The 18,886-nt window shown below is 45.3% G+C and overlaps 1 protein-coding gene across 1 annotated transcript in view; it reads left to right on the top strand.

Annotated features, from left to right (window-relative positions):
• LOC310794764 (copine-9-like) overlaps nucleotides 1–18,886 on the top strand; it is a gene marked incomplete at its 3' end in the record, with an annotated part of 156,220 nt that overhangs the window by 123,567 nt on the left and 13,767 nt on the right. Inside the window, exons 16-18 of the mRNA XM_083656800.1 lie at nucleotides 6,977–7,104; nucleotides 13,583–13,685; nucleotides 16,339–16,396. Coding sequence (XP_083512926.1) covers nucleotides 6,977–7,104; nucleotides 13,583–13,685; nucleotides 16,339–16,396 — 289 coding nt within the window. The remainder of the gene's footprint in view (nucleotides 1–6,976; nucleotides 7,105–13,582; nucleotides 13,686–16,338; nucleotides 16,397–18,886) is intronic.

Genomic DNA, 18,886 nt, shown 5'->3' with positions numbered 1-18,886 from the left:
ACAGGTCAGGTCATGGAGGTTCGACCTATGACGACAGAGACGCCCATGTACCCAGCGGGCGCAGGAGTCATCATCACCAGGGCGCAAGCCATCAGGACGGAATATCCTCGGCCCAGGCCCTCGCCCATGACCGGGAGACCCCATGCGGCCATGGGTCAGCCCGGTACCAAGGGGCCCGACCCTCTTCCCGAGCAGAGCCCCGGTTGAGGAGCCCCAGTCACTCTCACTATCATAGCGCTAGCAGTCACCGCTCCCACCACCATGGTGCATCGCGACACTCTAGCGCCAGCTCACGGTCAACCGTACGCGCCCACGCGTATTCCCCAGCCCAAGCGGCAGCTTACGAGGAATATATGACACGATTGGCGACTGAGGACCTTCGCCGCCAACACGCGGAGGAGGCTGAAGCTGACGAGGAGTACCACCGGCTGAACGAGCAAACCAGAGCGGCGAAGCGGGTCCAAGCAGAGGTCCAAGCAGAGGCCCAACAGGCCCAAGAGGAGGCCCTCCAAGCTAGAGAGCGGATCACCCGCCGCCTGGAGAGAAGCCGACACCTGCGGCAAGCTGAGCTGGCCCACCACGAGGCCCGGGCTCGTGCCCGGCTGCAAGTCGAGCAGGAGCACGTAGCAGCCCGGCCTCGCGCCTGTCTGCTCGCCGGGGCCCCGGCAGTTCCACCTGTGCCTCTCACCTCCCAAGACCAGGGTCAGGTCAGCACGGCGGCTCCAGAGCCGACGACCCATACTACGGAACCCACTGCTCTAGTGCCACCAACACCAACACTCCCACCTAGGACATGTCCACCGACAGAGGTCGCCGACCCTGAGCATGCAATACAGTGCAACGGAGCGGCCGACCCCGCCACTGCGATCCCCCACACTCAGGTAGGCACGGCGAACGCTGGCACCAACAGCACGGGGCACAGTCAGCCGGACGGCATCAACCACCCGAGGATAGCCGAGGTCGAGAGCTGGGACCCCCCCAGAGGACAGGACCAGCCATCTCAACTGCCTATTCCCAGAATTCACCTCCTGGCCCTGCCCGGGCTCACGGAGACGACTCCAGCCAAGACCCCCAGGGAGGCCAAGAAGTCAGGGCAAGTGGAGCAAGTGGACATGCCTTGGCGGACGGCGAGGCAGGAGCCCCAGATGCTTCACGGGGCGGCCGTCTCCCTCATCGTCTCGCCGGCAAGTCGCCCAGAGCAGACCTATTGCACCAAGAGAGCCTTTACGGAACCGAACCTTGGTCTAGGCGAGCAACCTTACCCCATCACCGCCCTGCAGCAGGAACCCCGTCCGAGGAATTTGCCCCTCCATCAGTTCGGGAGGATCCATCTTATCCTGCTCATACAGCACCGATGGAAATGGGAACCAGGCTGGGATGATCCAGTCCTACCCGAGACACTGCTGCAGGCCTGGGAAGAGTGGGAGGACGACCCACCGCAATCACAGGTAGCTGTTGTGGTCGACACCGCGTGGGGAAGGCCTCTTCCCGCACTCACCACCAGCAGGCGGGGTTGCGGATCCCCCTTCCCTCTTCTCAACCCAGACAGCTGGCCAAAGACACCCCCACTCCACACGACTGCGGATAAGAGCGAGGAGTTGAAGCCGAGTTACGGTGGCCTCAGGTCGGCTCCCCCCAAGCCGGAGGAGTGTACGACCTTCGGTGCCCTCAGTGAGGATGCCACACCGGCGCTCCACGGGGCGGCCAACGGGACACTAGGGGCAGAGGCCTCCCTCCAACGAGGGCAGACAAACTGCTTCCTCACCGACCCTATGCCGCTGAGGTTCCTCGACTGGAAACTCAAGCCACCAGAACCAGAGGCTCTTCACTACCGCAGTAGCTGGGCAGGATGGGTAGGATGGGTAGACCCCTGGCTCCTGAGCGGCTCCCGCGCTTACCTCACGCCGCTGAGTTTCGTCAACTGGAAGCTCCAGCCCCCAGAGGCCATTACAGCTCGCTACAGCAGTAGGATCCCACACACATCCTGGCCAACGAGGACAGCGACCAAATCTTGGCTCTTGTGATGTACGGGACTGGACAACGGCGTGCGGCCGGTGACCAGGCGGACCGCAGCCCCCCTCACTCCCAGAATAATCAACCAAGCCCTGCCTATACCAGGTGGGACTAGAGGGCCATTCTGGCCATTTCTGGAAGAATACAGATTCCCCACAGGAATCTGGGAGCGGCTGTAGAAAAGGGCCCATAATGGCCCACCGTCCAGCCTGTTCTTGGGGCAGTCGATGCCCACCAGCCGGCGCGCCACGACGTAATGATGATGACATCATCAACAATGACACCGATGATGTCATAGCATAGAGCTCACCTGTGAGACATAACACTGATGATGTCATAACTCCCTAGGACGTTGTGACATCACCAATGACGTGATGTCATACACCAAAACGCGGGCATATAAGCCAGGTGTCCTGTGACGCTATGCTTGACTAACCTCATCCAAGAGATTCCAGCTTGACTAACCTCATCCAAGAGATTCCAGCTTGACTAACCTCATCCAAGAGATTCCAGCTTGACTAACCTCATCCAAGAGATTCCATGTTTACCTTCACCGCGACCAAACCCGGACCCGAACTGAATCCTGGCCATCTTCCAACCGGCCAGGCCCTGGTGCCTGATTGCCTTACACCCAGTCATCCCAGTGGTATTTCAACCGAGTCCCAGGACCGACAAGTCGGTCCCTACCTCCATCTCCGTGATTCTGATCGATCACAGCCCGTGAGCCTTCATCCACGATCCAGCACACTTCACGAGGCAAGCCCAAACGCTTTGCCTCCAGCAAGCCAACAAGCTTCGCTACATTTACACTGTAAAGTCTGGCATTTTAACATGGGGGTCTATGGGTTTTTACCCGCTTTTGCACCCAGCCTCAAGTGGCCATTCGAGAGACTGCCGTTTTTGGTGCTTCCACAATTGGCCTCATTTTTCAGAATCGGAGGGCGGCTTGACACACACGCACACACACACACACACGCACACGCACACACACACACACACACACACACACACATTGGCGCAGGAGCTGTCGCTGTGGCAGCAGCTGGCCACACAGGTTGAGAGGCTGTCTCATCTCAGGCCCAGCAGGGGGCGCCCAGCGGCTCCTTCCTCCCTCCTGAGGGAGGAGAGGCTGAGAGAGTCACACACCGCTGGGTGCTAATCTGATGTATAGCCACCCCACACAGCCCAAATACACACTATCCTGTTTCCTGTCTGTTTGATCTGAATGTTTCCCACAGTGACGTGACAGATAGGCATTTCCACAACATAGAGTCAAGTGAGAATATTCAACTTTAAACTTCTATTTCTGGGGGGGAGTTCCCCAAGATGAAAGAGACCAAAGAGATAGGAGCATAGAGAGGCAAAGTGGAACGTCACTTCCTGCTTCAGCAATGTACCAGAGACTTTCATCCGCCATTTATTTTCCATAGACATTTCGTAAAATGCTTATAAAATAGTTGTACTTCGTTGAACCAAATGGTTCAGCTAACGCTATAATCGGGAGAGACCATAGAACATTTCACTCGGACCAAAACTTAGAAAAAATATCTTCTTTAAACCCGCATTTTTTTTACGTTTTGGTCCCAGTGAAATGTGACGCGATCTCTCCTGTTTCTAAATATATCTGTACCGTTTGGTTTGAACAAGTAAAACTATTTTTATAAGCATTTTACAAAATGTGTATGGGAAAATAAATGGCGGATGAAAATCTCTGGTACAGTGCTGAAGCAGGAAGTAGGCGGTCACTTTGCCTCTCTATTCTTACTGCTGAAGAAGTTTAATGAGCTCAACAACATGGCTGTTTTCGATAATTCATCAACACACAGTCTGTTTTTTATTTGGAAATCAGATCTTCATCAGATCTTCAATCAGACATGTTATTTTGATAACAGGGATCGGTACCGACACCCGGTATTAAACGGGCCCCGGGGCTAAATTATTAAAGGTTGTAATATCAATAAGATCCGACGTTATAGGTTCTGCTCTCGGTACTGCAGTTCTAAATTAAGAAAATAGATGTCCAATTTATTATTGCTACATAAACGTTATCTTGCACATGTTATCAAACTATTTATCTCACCAGTTCCGTTTCTAATTTGCAATAAGATTAAACCTGCTGTAAGATTAACTTTAACACAGACACTGAATACTGATCTGTAGACCTTTTGTCACTTGTCAGTAAATCCAGTATCAGCAGTATCAAATACAGTAGTACCGTTCTGTTTTACAATCAACAGTTCATGTGTTGGTGCTCCCATTCTTTTGCTATTTGGCACTAGACAAACAGTTGACGACACTGACAATTTACAGGGATTCCATGTACTGTATTCACCTTATGTTCATACACGGGGGTGGGCCAAATTCTTCCGGGTTGTTTTAACACTTCCGGCGGTCACGGCGCCAAATACAAAAGAACGCGAGAAGAAGAGAGTTGTTTTTGTAGCGGACAGTGCAGGGGGTAAAACAAAGAACGTAGCAGCCTACTACTTTGAGCTCGGTACACAGCAAGCAAGCGGAGTATCCACTGTTAGCCAGGTCAGATAACGTTATCGTCGACAATGACGAGCACTTTCTTGTAAAACATACCTGGACTCCAACAAAGAAAGCTTCAGATGGTTTTTTCTCCTCTGAGCGCAGCGTCTATAAAACCCGCAGACGTTAACGTAATTCCCTGGAATGCGAGAATTAACAAGCCAGTTACATGGCGTTGCATTCTAAGACATTGCCGTTTGCTTTTATTTGGTATGTTACATACAATGGGCTACATGCACAACTCCACTACTTCCTGAAATTAGTACAGCTTCTTTATTTCCTGTCATCACTATTGGATGAACTGATTAATGTCAGGTGTGCTGCAGTCACAACAATGATCAGGCACACCTGATTCATCAGTTCATCCAATAGTGTAGGACAGGAAATAAAGAAGCTGTACTAATTTCAGGAAGTAAAGAAGTTGTGCATGTAGCCTATTGGCTAAATTATTAGTTAATTCGGAGTTAGATGATATTGGAGCAGCCAGCCATTTTCTTTTTTTTTCTTTTTGCCGGAAATCGTCACACGACCACACGACCGGGTCAAATGGGCGTGGCTACATAAGGTGAATACGGTAGTCTGAAACATAATTAAGACATAACGGGCTCTATCGTTGCAACGGCCTTAAATTAGTGCTTAGCGCCAGGCGCAGCGCATATTAGTGGGCGTGGACCGGCGCACTCGATATTTTCGTGTCGGCGCTACACGCGGCCTTAAGCATTATAACCACGCTTTTTAAGTGTAGAATTATTCACAACTGTGCTCATTGGTGAACTGCAGTTACTCAACGACATTCTTCCTTTCGAAGCTCCGATCCACTCGATCCATGTCTGGGTTTTGGCTGCATGCTGTCATCTCTTCATGCCAATTTGGATATCTCAGCACATCACAGATCATAGGCTGAATAAAACAATTCAACCTACAGCCAGGCAAATACAGATCTGTTCAGCAGGGCTGATGCGGTCTCCCTGTAGCCTACAATATAGAATGTTAACTATCGGTGACATTCCTGATAGCATCCATTTCCATGATCTTTATGTTGTAAACATAACTTTCACAATAGTGGACAAGCACCCCCACTCGGCTCATTCAGGGCAGGTAGTTTTATAACTTGTAGACGACCTGCTGCACAGGCTAAATGATGCACATAAATATAGCCTACATTATGTAAAGTCATTTCATAAATGTGTTTTTATTATAAAAGTACATGTGAAGTAAGCCAAGTCTTATTGGAGCGGACATCACAGTAGAACCGTATTACGGCTATCACTCATCTATATCACGTTAACTTTGCGAGGGATATATATACCACCTGGATTACATATATGTTTCACATAGGGTTGTGTTTTCATTTTTATGTTTTATTTTGTCGAATATTGAAATGTTCCAGAATTGCATCTTGTGTTAACATACATATTATTTATATCTACCACTTAGTCTATTTAGGCTGATTTGGTTACTATTTATTGTCGAAATGTATTAACCTCAATGCATGCTGGGAGATTTCACATGTGTGGCTTTGGTAGGGGAGCGCACAGGTAGGATGATGCAACAGCCTCTGAATGACAGGGGCTCAAAACTATGGTATAACAACTTTTTTTTCATCGGTCATTGTGCCTGTCTGACGCGTGACAGAGAGAGAGAGGGGGAGAGAGAGTGAGATGGCAGAGGAGAGCTCCGCGCAATTACACACAGTAATATAACCGGCGCATTGAATAAGGCCTGGTTTTGAAAAGCGCTAAGCGCTAAATCAACGCCAGGGGGGGAAATAGCGTTGGGCCGGTATTTAAGGCCGAAACGCCCATTCTGGCCTATTCTGGCACTGCGCCACGCCTCTTCAGCGTAAAGCGCATTTCGGGGCCTAAAACCATGTTGCTATCCTCCCGAGGCAGGCGCAAGGCGCGTTTTTTTTGCGTTCAACGCCAGTTTTAGCGCCTAAGGCCAGTGGCCACATGTTCAGGATAAGATGGACATATTCATCTTCACATTCCGTACATGTCCCTGTGTGTCAGAGAAAACACGGTCTTCTCAATAGTACTGGGAAATGAGCGCGTTTGCAGAAGGCAACAGTGACTGTGTGGCGGTGTGCCTGAGAGACCCGGCTAATACCACTAAATCTCAGGAATTTAAATTGGATTTTTCTTACAGTAATTGGCTGCATCAGGGTTATGAGAGCTTAGCAGAGTTATTGTGAATGGGATATGACGTCTCCATGCACCAACCGAAAAGTACTAGTAGAGTAGTCATAAAAAACATAATAGTATACAAAAGACAGACTATTAGTAAAATTCGTAACAACTTTTCTTACGGGATATTGGTGTGCTTGCAAACAGACTCGTCGGACTTGTTACAGTATGTAAAATTGCCAATGATATATTATATGGATGAGCAGTGCACAGCAGTGATGTATTTGTGCTCCTGTCTATTTCAGAGTGGTGATGGTGAGAATCCTACCTGTGTGGGTATAGAGGGCGTCCTGGAGGCCTACTTCCACAGCCTGAGGACCGTCACTCTGTACGGACCCACCAACTTCGCACCCGTTATCAACCAAGTGGCGAAGTGAGTGTGTGAACGTGTGTGTGTGTGTGTCTCTGTGTGTGTCTCAGTGTCTGTGTGTGTCTGTGTCTGTGTGTGTCTCTGTGTGTGTCTGTGTGCGCGTGCGTGCGTGCATACGATTGGGTTGCACCATGTGTTCAGCTGGGATGTATTGAGGTATTGTTATAACTTTTTATGTACTGTCCACTGGTCTAACTCTGCAAGTTATATTATTTTTCAAGATTAAAAGAGACTCGCGACACTGAATAGCTCCCAATGTTTTGTTTAATTTTGCATTTTAAAAGACAACGTTTCGAGCCGTTGCAGGCTCTTCGTCAGGTCAGGCAGCAATAATCAAGAGAGGTTCAGGTGTTCCTCACGAAGGATCTGGGTCCCACCTGTGGGTGTGGCCATGATCATGTTTGGTGATCAGTGTGGTGGACATCAGGTGTCAAAAGACATGTTTAACCTAGAAAGAGTCTGACATTGCTAAGAATATATAGCTAATGTGAAAAGGAGCAATATATACAACAAGTTCGAAAATACACAATAAGGGGCTATTAAGTTTTATTCATGTGGCCTATAAATTCTAAAATGACTTGAGGGTAGGCTACTATGATCTCGTGAGATATATTAACACTCTACCCCCCATAAAAAAACGAAACAACAAAAAATATAAACAACAACAATACATGATAGTGGAAGAAGATATTAAATCATCGAATTATCAAAAAATATATTAATCAAAGAAGGCGAGGCGTCAAAATGGAGGACTTTCTCAGAGGTGAAAATGTGGTTTTCTAGGCCCATAGCATTCACCAATGGATTTACAGGAAGGGTTTGATGGAAAAGTCTTCATTAAGACCACGGGGGGGCCTTGTCTGTAGGTAGTATATCCAGTAAAGTTCTCGTTGAAGAAGACATCTTTCTGTGTCTCCTTTTCTCCTTTGTGGGAGAACATGTTCAACACCTGTATAGCGGAGAGAAGCCACAGGATGGTTTAGTTCATTAAAATGTCTCGCAACAGGACTCTTTATATCACCTGTGCGTATGGTGCTCCGGTGTTCTGCTATGCGGGCCTTCAAAGTTCAAAGCTCTGTTAGTCTTTCCCACATAGCCCAATCCACAGGGGCACTTAAGCAGGTAAATCACACTGGTAGTGGAACATGTGATTTTGCCTTTAATTTTGATAGCTTTACCGCTCTGTGGGTGGTTGAAGTGGGTGCTTCTTGTTGTGAAGTTACATTGAGTACATGAGTTGCATCTAAAGTTGCCCTGTAAGTCATCCAGGAAAGTGTGAGGCTTATATATTTTCACAGGACTTACAGTAATACGTGATCTATTTTCACAAGACTTAATAGGCGACCTTGTGGTGTGCAGTATTGAGTTATGCTCACCGTTTGGATGTGTTTGTCGGTTGCTGTCTCCTTTTTAATTTGTTGTGTTGCATAGAGAGCCAAAGTGGAGCGTCACTTCCTGCTTCAGCACTGTACCAGAGATTTTCCTCCGCCATTTATTTTCCCATAGACATTTCGTTAAAATGCTTATAAAAAGAGTTTTACTTCTTCAAACCAAACGGTTCAGATATATTTAGAAACAGAAGAGATCGCTTAACATTTCACTCAGACTAAAAGGTAAAAACAAATGTGGGTTTAATATAATATTAATTAATATAATATTGATTAATAATACAGTTATTATTTATAGTACTACACGTGTTGCTGGAGTTTTGACCTCTTTGGACATGGATTTGTGAAATATCTCAGTAGCAGTTTTGGAATCACAGTCCGTCTCCGTGGAATGGACCTGTCAAAAATAGACTTCTTGGTGAGAGAGGGCTAAAATCGATCATATGCCACTCTCTTTGTATGGTTTTGAAAAATATGACTGTAGTTTCTAAAGCAGTGATTTTCAGAAAAGAATGTCAGAATTTCTACATTTTACATGACAAGTAGTCCCCCCCCTATAGTGTTAAGTGCCTTCACTATTTTTGCATCAAGAATAAGAGATCACAGTCTAAATCAAAAAGTTGTGATTGCGCTTCCATCCTCAGAATCAGAATCAGAATCAGAAAGACTTTAATGATCCCCGGGGCGAAATTGGGACAAGTTGCAGTTGCTCGCACTCAGGCATGAAATAACACAACAACATAGCATAACACAGTATCACACAGTATCTCCCTAAACGTAAAAAACAGTAAATAAAATAAAATAAAATAAAATAAATAAATAAAATGTTCCTGGAGGAACATCTCCATCCTCCTCCTGTCTGCTGAAAGACACTGTAGGCACTAAATACTGTCTAATCCCCGTTGAAATGATTGCTTTCTGGGAATAATAAATCACACAGAAAGACATTCCTTGTCTGCAGCGCCTTACAGCTGACACCCCACAATATAGGATTAATAGGTTAATAAACGCACAAAAATATCTGCCGCTCCTGGTGCTCTCATGTTTGTGTTGTTTTGAAATGCCTGCACTCTTGCTTGTTTAAGACCGCAATATTCCATCTGCTGAAAACGTCAGTGTCTTTGGCATTGCATTGAAATCTTAGTGCAGGACTTCAGAAACTCCGGACCACAGTCCGGGTCCGGACCGGACCGCGTTTCACATCAGTGTCCGGCGCGTTGTGTGATTGAACGTGCAATACACGGGGAGAAACTGGGGGGGAATAGCGTGATCCTCCGGTGCACTACGTCTTGTCGTTGAAACTCCTCGCCGTCAGGTGAAAAGAAGCACGGGGGGGGGGGGGGGGACTCTTCCCAGATCATCAGAGGGGCGGAGCAACGACCGGGACACCAGCGGGATTTGGCCAAGTTCATTTGCGGAGAAAAGTGGGAGAAACAAAAAGGGAAAAACTTTATCAAGAGAAAATAGTGAAACTTGAGTGGGTGAAAAATTCTTTTGACTAGTACAGCCCTGAACATGCGTACCAAATGTCACACAATTTCATCATCATACAGTTTTGGCATTTGTAGTGCCCCCTGTTGAATCTATCTATCTATCTATCTATCTATCTATCTATCTATCTATCTATCTATCTATCTATCTATCTCTATCTATCTATCTATCTATCTATGTATCTATCTATGTATCTATCTATCTATCTATCTATCTATCTATCATCTATCTATCTATCTATCTATCTCTATCTATCTATCTATCTATATATCTATGTATCTATCTATGTATCTATCTATCTATCTATCTATCTATCATCTATCTATCTATCTATCTATCATCCATCTATCTATCTATCTATCTATCTATCATCTATCTATCTATCTATCTATCTATCTATCATCTATCTATCTATCTATCTATCTATCTATCATCTATCTATCATCTATCTATCATCTATCTATCTATCTATCTATCTATCTATCATCTATCTATCTATCTATCATCTATCTATCTATCATCTATCTATCTATCATATATCTATCTATCTATCTATCTATCTCTATCTATCTATCTATCTATCTATCTCTATCTATCTATCTATCTATCTATCATCTATCTATCTATCTATCTATCTATCTATCATCTATCTATCTATCATCTATCTATCTATCTATCTATCATCTATCTATCTATCTATCTATCATCTATCTATCTATCTATCTATCTATCATCTATCTATCTATCATCTATCTATCTATCTATCATCTATCTATCTATCTATCTATCATCTATCTATCTATCTATCTATCATCTATCTATCTATCTATCTATCATCTATCTATCTATCTATCTATCATCTATCTATCTATCTATCTATCATCTATCTATCTATCTATCTATCATCTATCTATCTATCTATCTATCTATCTATCTATCATCTATCTATCTATCTATCTATCATCTATCTATCTATCTATCTATCTATCATCTATCTATCTATCTATCTATTTGGCAATATTCAGGCTCTGTTTTCTGTTTACATTTTTGTCCCACGATGATGTCATCAGTGATGTGACATCATCAGCATTGTGGCATCACTGATGTCAGTGATGTCACTGGAGGGATGGGGGGCGGGGGGGGGGGTGTTTTTCAAAACTTTACAAATATCTCAAAAACTTTCCAGGCTCCACGAGGAAAATTGTGGAAAAAAGCTTGGTGAAAATCGGACTTACCGTGTTGAAGTTAACGGCCTGTCAAAGTCTGACATCTTTACCTTTAACCCGTCAGGCTGATTGGGGAAATATTTCTGGGAGCTCTTAAATGGTTACCAATTATAATCTGTCATGATACGTACCAATCTGTCCTGACCGCAGGACTGAGTGACTGATCCCCCCCCCCATGACCACGGTTCCGCTAGCGGGCACCGCCATGGTAAGAATGTTTGAGTACCTCTCGTCCTATAATGTGTCTGCCACCTCTAGGCTGCTCTGAAGGACACAAACTCTCATTTAGAGGGGCAGAGAAATCACCAATTTAAACAAACACACACACACACACACACACACACACACGCGAGACACACACACACACACACACACACACACACACACACACACACACATGAGACACACACACACACACACACACAGATCAATGTGGCCAGCCAGGTGGAACAGGTTGGTATTAGATGGCGCCCTCTTGCTGGCGTCTGGCAATGATACCAACCCAGGGCTGAGATTGGCCCGTGTGGCTACGCTCGTTTGTTTTCTCATCCAGCCCGCCGGGCGTGTCGATGGGGACATGAAGAGTGGCGTGGAAACGAGCCAGCCGGGTCACATTCTTCACGTTCTCCGGCTGCTCGTTATTATTCTTTCAAGAGTCTTTCTGAGTCTTGGGTGGGTTAACGTTTTTTTTTTAGGTGATCAACAACAACTCTCTCTCTGCCACGTATACGCGGGGCCAGCATCAGAGAAACTAAAGCTGTTACCATGGTGTGTGTGTGGCAGGGCGTCAAGTCCACTTTCAAAGTCAAGTCAAAGTCACTTTAAAAGGACCGTTCTCTCTCTCTCTCTCTCTCTCTCTCTCTCTCTCTCTATCCATTTTTGTTTGCTTGATGTTTGAATAAACACGTTTTTACCGACAAAGCGAAACGGTCGCTGGCCTAGTCTCAGAGATGTAGTCCCATTTTTGCAGTGCATCCTTTGGATGGAACGGCACGCTTGGCATCTCCATTCATTAGCCAACGAGCCAAAGAATGTCATCTTGGGCGTCTTAATTGGCATTTTTGTTTTAGCAGGAGAAACCCTCGCCAATTTACTTTAGTTTACGGTAGTTTAGTTTGATCATGAAAAACGATGCATAGCCATCAGGCATGCTATATAACACATACAGTTTCCAAAACTCATTTCCAATGTGGCCCTCTTTTAGCCGCCATCCTGAAAATGAACCCTTTCCGGAATTTTGATTTTCCTGGATTTTTAGTATGTTATTTAACATGCCCAATAATAATAGTACCAGAATCCATTGAAAACCATTTCTATCAGTTTGTTCAGGGTTAGGTGCCTTTTGCCCCCATAGAGACACTGCATGAAATAGGCCACGCCCATCACGGGGGAAATCGCTCCGTTCAGTCCCATTCACCAGCGTCATTTTCCTTGAATTAAACATAGCTAAAAGCTGACAACAAATGTAAAAAATCGCCAATTAAAGTTTTTTTGGACTCCCGAGCAAAACAAGGAGGCCATTGAGCATTCGCGAGAAGAAAATGTGGATTTAGCTGTCAAGGAAGTAAGTTGGAGTGTTCATCTTCCATATATATGATCTTTGTGTGCAACTACGTGACATAGGAGAATGCCAGCGTGTCTGATGCCATCTGTCTGATGTTACACCAGCGTTATTTTCATTCATTTAAACATGCCTAAAAGCTCATGTCATAGTATTTCACTTCAGGCCACTGTGTGGGATCGTTTATCCAGCGTTGTTTGGGCAATGAAAAGGGACACTGCTCCAGGCCAACTGAGTTCATTTTCTCGAAGTACCTTTCCCTCTCCGTTGGAGGAAGTGTACCGAAATAATCTTTTGACATTATCTAAAAAGAAAACTGTCCAACTCCCTGTAAAACCCCGCAAAACTATTTATATCTGATGAGAGTTCCTCCGTTCGCCCCGGTTAGCCACGGTTTGTTTTGCTAGCTGCAGTCGCCAGGCAGTGCTTCCTTGTATTTTCCCCCGTCTTGGGCGTGGCTTCTGAATGATGACGTGTTTTGCAGTGTCTCTATAGAATGGCTGGTCTACGTTCTCATTGAGAAACACCAAGCATTCAACAGGTAGAAACCTGACTGGAGGAGGGCTTTAAGCTATCATTATGCTACTTCTTGTCCACAAGCACATACATCCGGTGTGCTTTTATCATACTGTACCCTCTCATAGTTGGATCTTTCATTGTTTAGATCCAAATAAAAGTATTTAAAAGTGTGTGTGTGTGTGTGTGTGTGTGTGTGTGTGTGTGTGTGTGTGTGTGTGTGTGTCTGTGTGTGTGTGTGTGTGTGCGTGCGTGCGTGCGTGCTTGCGTGCGTGCGTGCATGTGTGTGTGTGTGTCAGCTGTGCGGCTGAGATTACAGATGGCTCTCAGTACTTTGTCCTGTTGATGATGACAGATGGGGTGATTTCTGACATGGTCCAGACCAAGGAGGCTGTGGTCAATGTGAGTAAACACAACACGCGCACGCACGCACGCACGCACACACACACACACGCACGCACACACACACACGCACACACACACACGCACGCACGCACACACACACACACACACGCACGCGCGCACGCACGCACACACACACACACACACACACACACACACACACACACACACGTGCAGATAAACGATGGATATCAAACTCTTTAGTTCCTTCACAGAGCTGGTTTCTTTCCCTCATCATTTCAGGTGGACGTTGCACATTCCACACGATGCTGCTGACAAATGGCTTTTTTTTAGCACTCAGAAAAGTGCCAAACTTGAGAAGTTTAAAAAACGCATGCAGCCTGTCCTCACAACAAAAACGATTGCACGGACGAGCCCGTCTTTTGTAGTCACCGACACATACTGTGTGCAGAGAGGCGCCGTGGAATGTATCTTCCGTGTTTGACCCATCCTGCGTGGCTGCGTCCCAGTGTGGTCAGTTTTTAACCGTAACCCAACCCAATCCATAACGTTAACGTTAACATAACCCAATCCATAACCCTAAACTGAACCAAGTCGTTTTAGTTGCCTATAACCTGAACCAAGTCGTTTTAGTTGCCTATAACCTTAACCAAGTTGTTTTAGTTGCCTAAACTTAACCAAGCTGTTTTTCAAATTATCCGACATGACGTGTTTCAAATGAACCGTGTCCCACACGAGGCGTATCACCTGCCCATACCGTTTCGCTCAGTCTGGGAGTCATTGGAAATCGACTTATTCTGTCGTTTGTGTATGAGGACGTGTTGCAGACTTACTGTAGGGCCAAGGGACACACTTCGAAAGCGCTTGTTCCAATAGTCGCACTTCTGTTCAATCCTGTTCAGGTAAAGAAGAGGCATCCGAAGAGGACTTTTTGAATATTCCCTACTCTGTTTTGTCATCTCGTTCAATAACATGTTAGCGTAAAAAACCACTTGGGGAAATGTGCCCTTTGATTCTTCCGTCGTTTCAAAGTGATTGAATTTCAATCTGTAGCATTCTAACCCCCGAAAAAGAAAAAACACCTTTTATTCTGTCCATTCTAGCGTTTGAAAATGTCATAGAAATGACTTTCATTCATTTTCCTGGAAAGCCTCCCGCACGCCTCCAGAGTGTATCGTGTTCACCTTTATTACACCAACCCAGGAAGACAATGGCTTCATTCAGCGGCACGCGGGGCGGTTCTGACATCTGGGATCTCTCCTTCCGTTTCTAAGATGTACATCTCAGGCGTTTCTCTTCTTTTCTGTGAGAGTGTGGAAGCGAGCTTCCTTTTGCCAAGATGACTCAAGGTCTGACATGGGACAAAAGCTCCACTTCAGTTCCTGAACGTTGCCCTTTCTACCGCTTTGATCTTTGGGCATCCCATCAGTCCCAGCAATTAGCCATCTGCGCTCAGTCCACAAATCCACTTACTCACCAGGAAGTACTGTAAAAAAAAAAAAGCCTTAGATCAGGGGTTTTCAAAGTCTGAGACTGTGGGCTTCCCCCAAGACTGGAAAAAGGAGCCTCCCTCGCTCAGTTCCTGGATGCGTATGGGATCATGATTGTGTTGTTTGATCCCATAGATACTTAGCAATTGAGCCAAGACAGCCTGATATCGCTGTTTGACACACTTAGTTCAGACAACACCAAATACATGGGAAAGTCTCTTTCTGATTTCTTAGTTTCTGACTCTGGGACGGTGGGAAAAACGGACAAATTCCACCCAAACTACTGTATCTCTGAACTATCTCTTTAACCAAATCACACACATTTAGGCTATTCTATGTGATCTCCTTTTAACAACTCATCTAATGTTTGTTTGTTTTTAACTTCCATTCACCGAGCCTCCCCCGAAACTGCTTGGAGCCTCCCTGGGGAGGCCCGCCTCCCACTTTGAAAACCTCTGCCCGGCCTAGAGTATGACTTGGTTTGTGTTCAAGATTCCAACCGACTAAAAGTAATGAAGATTAAAAATCAATGTATTTAAGCCAGTCTAATATCTCCGTGGGAGGTCAGTTATTTCAATAACCTATCGATTATACTGACTACATTAAGAGGTTAGTGATGTAATTAGGCTGATTGCTTCCTATTATAGCCGTCGGGGCAAAGAAAGGAAAGTTATGTGCTTCAGGTTTTTGAATGCCTTTCTCTCTTCTAACTGCCTTATAAGTGTTGTTGTTTTTTTAGATAAATGCAGTCAGATAATGTGCTTTAACTCCTCTCCTACTCAAGAGTTTTCTTTGCGGAGTATTCTTGCAGAACTTTTGTGCCGGTGTGTCGAGGACAAATCCACGACTTTCTTGAATCAATACCAATAGCTCGGTGATTATTTGGCGAGCTGCTCAAATCTCTGGCTTTCAGAACTCAGTTCTGGCCCGTCCTGTGTGCAGCGAAACTTCCCTCAGACATCGACTGCAGTTTGAAAAAACACTCCCGAGATGTGGCCGAGCCAAACACAGCACTGATTGGCTTTGAGTTGAAAATGGGATTCTTGCACACAAAGTCGGCGGGAATGCCACTTCTGTTTTTTTCTTTTTTCCGCCGTCAGTTTTTGTTCCACTAACTTCAGAAATGGTTTTGAGGCTGGAGGTGCGGATGAAGGAACTGAATTGAAAATGTATTGATCCCACGGCTGCTGTCTCCTGTGCAGGCGGCATCGCTCCCCATGTCCATCATCATCGTAGGTGTGGGGCCGGCTGAGTTTGACGGTGAGTGTTTGATTTCTTTGATTATAGTATATTTTCACAACTGGCCTATTCACCTTATGTAGCCACGGCCATTTGACCCGGTTGACTTCCGGCAAAAAAAACAAAAAAAGAGAAGAAAAAGGCCGACTACTCCAATATCATCTAACTTTGAATTAACTAATAATTTAGCCAATTGTATGTAACATACCAAATAAAAGCAAACGGCAATGTCTAAGAATGCAGCGCCATGTGACTGGCTCGTTAATTCTCGCATTCCAGGGAATTACGTTAATGTCTGCGGGTCTTATAGGCATAAGTGGCTCGCGCTGCGCTCGGAGGAGAGAAAACCATCTGAAGCTTTCTTTGTTGGAGTCCAGATATGTTTTACAAGAAAGTGCTGGTCATTGTCGACGATAACGTTATCTGACCTGGCTAACAGTGGATACTCCGCTTGCTTGCTGTGTACCAAGCTCAAAGTAGTAGGCTACGTTCTTTGTTTTACCCCCTGCACTGTCCGCTACAAAAACAACTCTCTTCTTCTGACGTTAATTTGTATTTCGCGCCGTGACCGCCGGAAGTATTAACACGACCCGGAAGAATTTGGCCCACCCCCGCGTATGAACATAAGGTGAATAGCTGTCTTAACAAGTGCTGCTTCTGTGGAACATCAGAATAACTACAAAAGAAATCAACACAGGTTCAAGTTGTCACAACGAGTACTTTATTGAGTTGATGGTTAAAGGAACACTCCGCCCATTTTCACCCAGCTTTGTATCATTAGAACATCAGTAGTATATCAGAAAACTGTAAACGGTTTTGAAGTCTGTCATTTAATTTGACAGTTATTGAGTGTTAAAGTGTGGACCAGTGACATCACTGGTCCACACTAACTCAAATTAACAACTCATTAACTCAAATCAACTCTCAATAACTGTCAAACTAGATGAATGATGAATAGTTTTGACAGTTATTGAGAGTTGATTTGAGTTAATGAGTTATTAATTTGAGTTAGTGTGGACCAGTGATGTCACTGGTCCACACTTTAACACTCAATAACTGTCAAATTAAATGACAGACTTCAAAACCGTTTACAGTTTTCTGATATACTACTGATGTTCTAATGATACAAAGCTGGTTGAAAATGGGCGGAGTGTTCCTTTAATAGTGGAGATTTTTTCCTAGTATTTCAGCTCTAGTTTCTCTGAGGTGGTTCGGGCATCTGGTAAGGATGCCACCTGGTCGCCTCCCTGTGGAGGTGTTCCAGCCCAGGCATGTCCAACTGGGAGGAGACCACAGGGCAGACTGAGGGCTATAGGTGGAGAGATTATATCTCCACGCTGGCCTGGGAATGCCTCAGGATCCCCCAGTCAGAGCTGGCTAATGTGGCCAGAGAAAGGGAAGTTTGGGGTCCCCTGCTGGAACTGCTACCTCCGCCACCCGATCCCGGATAAGTGGTTGAAGATGGATAGATGGATTTCTCTGTATTTAACATAGACATAAACAATATGGACACAGCTATCCAATTTAATTTCTTCTACCTGGCGGAGTTCAAACGTTGGCCGTCACCATCTTGATTTTTCGTCAGCAGAGTGGGAGGGAATGCGTTGAGTCCTTCCGCACCTCACGTGAGATGGGAGTTTCCCAGAGCCGCAGCTCCGCCTGCTATTGGTCCGTGATCGGCAAGCTGCGTGATCACTGGACAGGCGATCTGTCAATCACCCCCTTTTCTATCATCTATTTTACTCCAAACGGGGAGTTATATAAAAATTTACCCCCCTACAGCTGTTATGAAAAGGTGAAATTAGCTATATAGACCAAAACCGTGTTTCGCCCCAAACTGGAAAGATGTTTAATCCTGTTACAAAGACAGGCGTGATCGGCAAGCTGCGCGATCACTGGACAGGCGACCTGTCAATCACCCCCAAAACATAGTCTTTTCTATCGTCTATTTTAGTCTAAATGGGCGAGTTAATCTGATGCGTCGAATTGACCACGGTTTTACGGTAATGTTCCGATTCAAATATTTGCAAATATCAAGTCGAGCAAATCATGTGCTGGGGCGACCGACTGAGATAGCTGTCCGAACTCCAGACTAACTTTTCCACAGTGGAAAGGTTAGTCTGTGATACAAGACTAGATTTCATCTTGAGATTTTGGATATTATCGTAATATGGTTGTAAGTGTTGTCTTGTCCTGGTTTTAAAGGTGATATTGGTATTGAAATATTGATATCAAAAGTGATATTGGATTTTGTCCATATCACCCAGCCCTAGTCTGGAGGGCTGAAAGCTCATTTGAAACACTTTGAATTTTAATTGCACATTACATTTGGAAGTGCATTACTATAGCAACAGTTTTAATTGGCTGTTTATTAAAGCAGTGGGCGGGGCTTCCCAGGAGAGCAGCTGCACAACGTCAATGGAGTCAAGTGTGCCCTTCACAGCCCACTGATCAATGACTTTCCAGTGTGTGTGTGTGTGTGTGTGTGTGTGTGTGTGTGTGTGTGTGTGT

Source organism: Poromitra crassiceps (assembly GCF_964638095.1).
Source record: "Poromitra crassiceps genome assembly, chromosome: 20".
NCBI lineage: Eukaryota > Metazoa > Chordata > Actinopteri > Beryciformes > Melamphaidae > Poromitra > Poromitra crassiceps.
The sequence above is the reverse complement of the archived record's forward strand: the minus strand, read 5'-3'. Positions and strand labels throughout refer to the sequence as shown.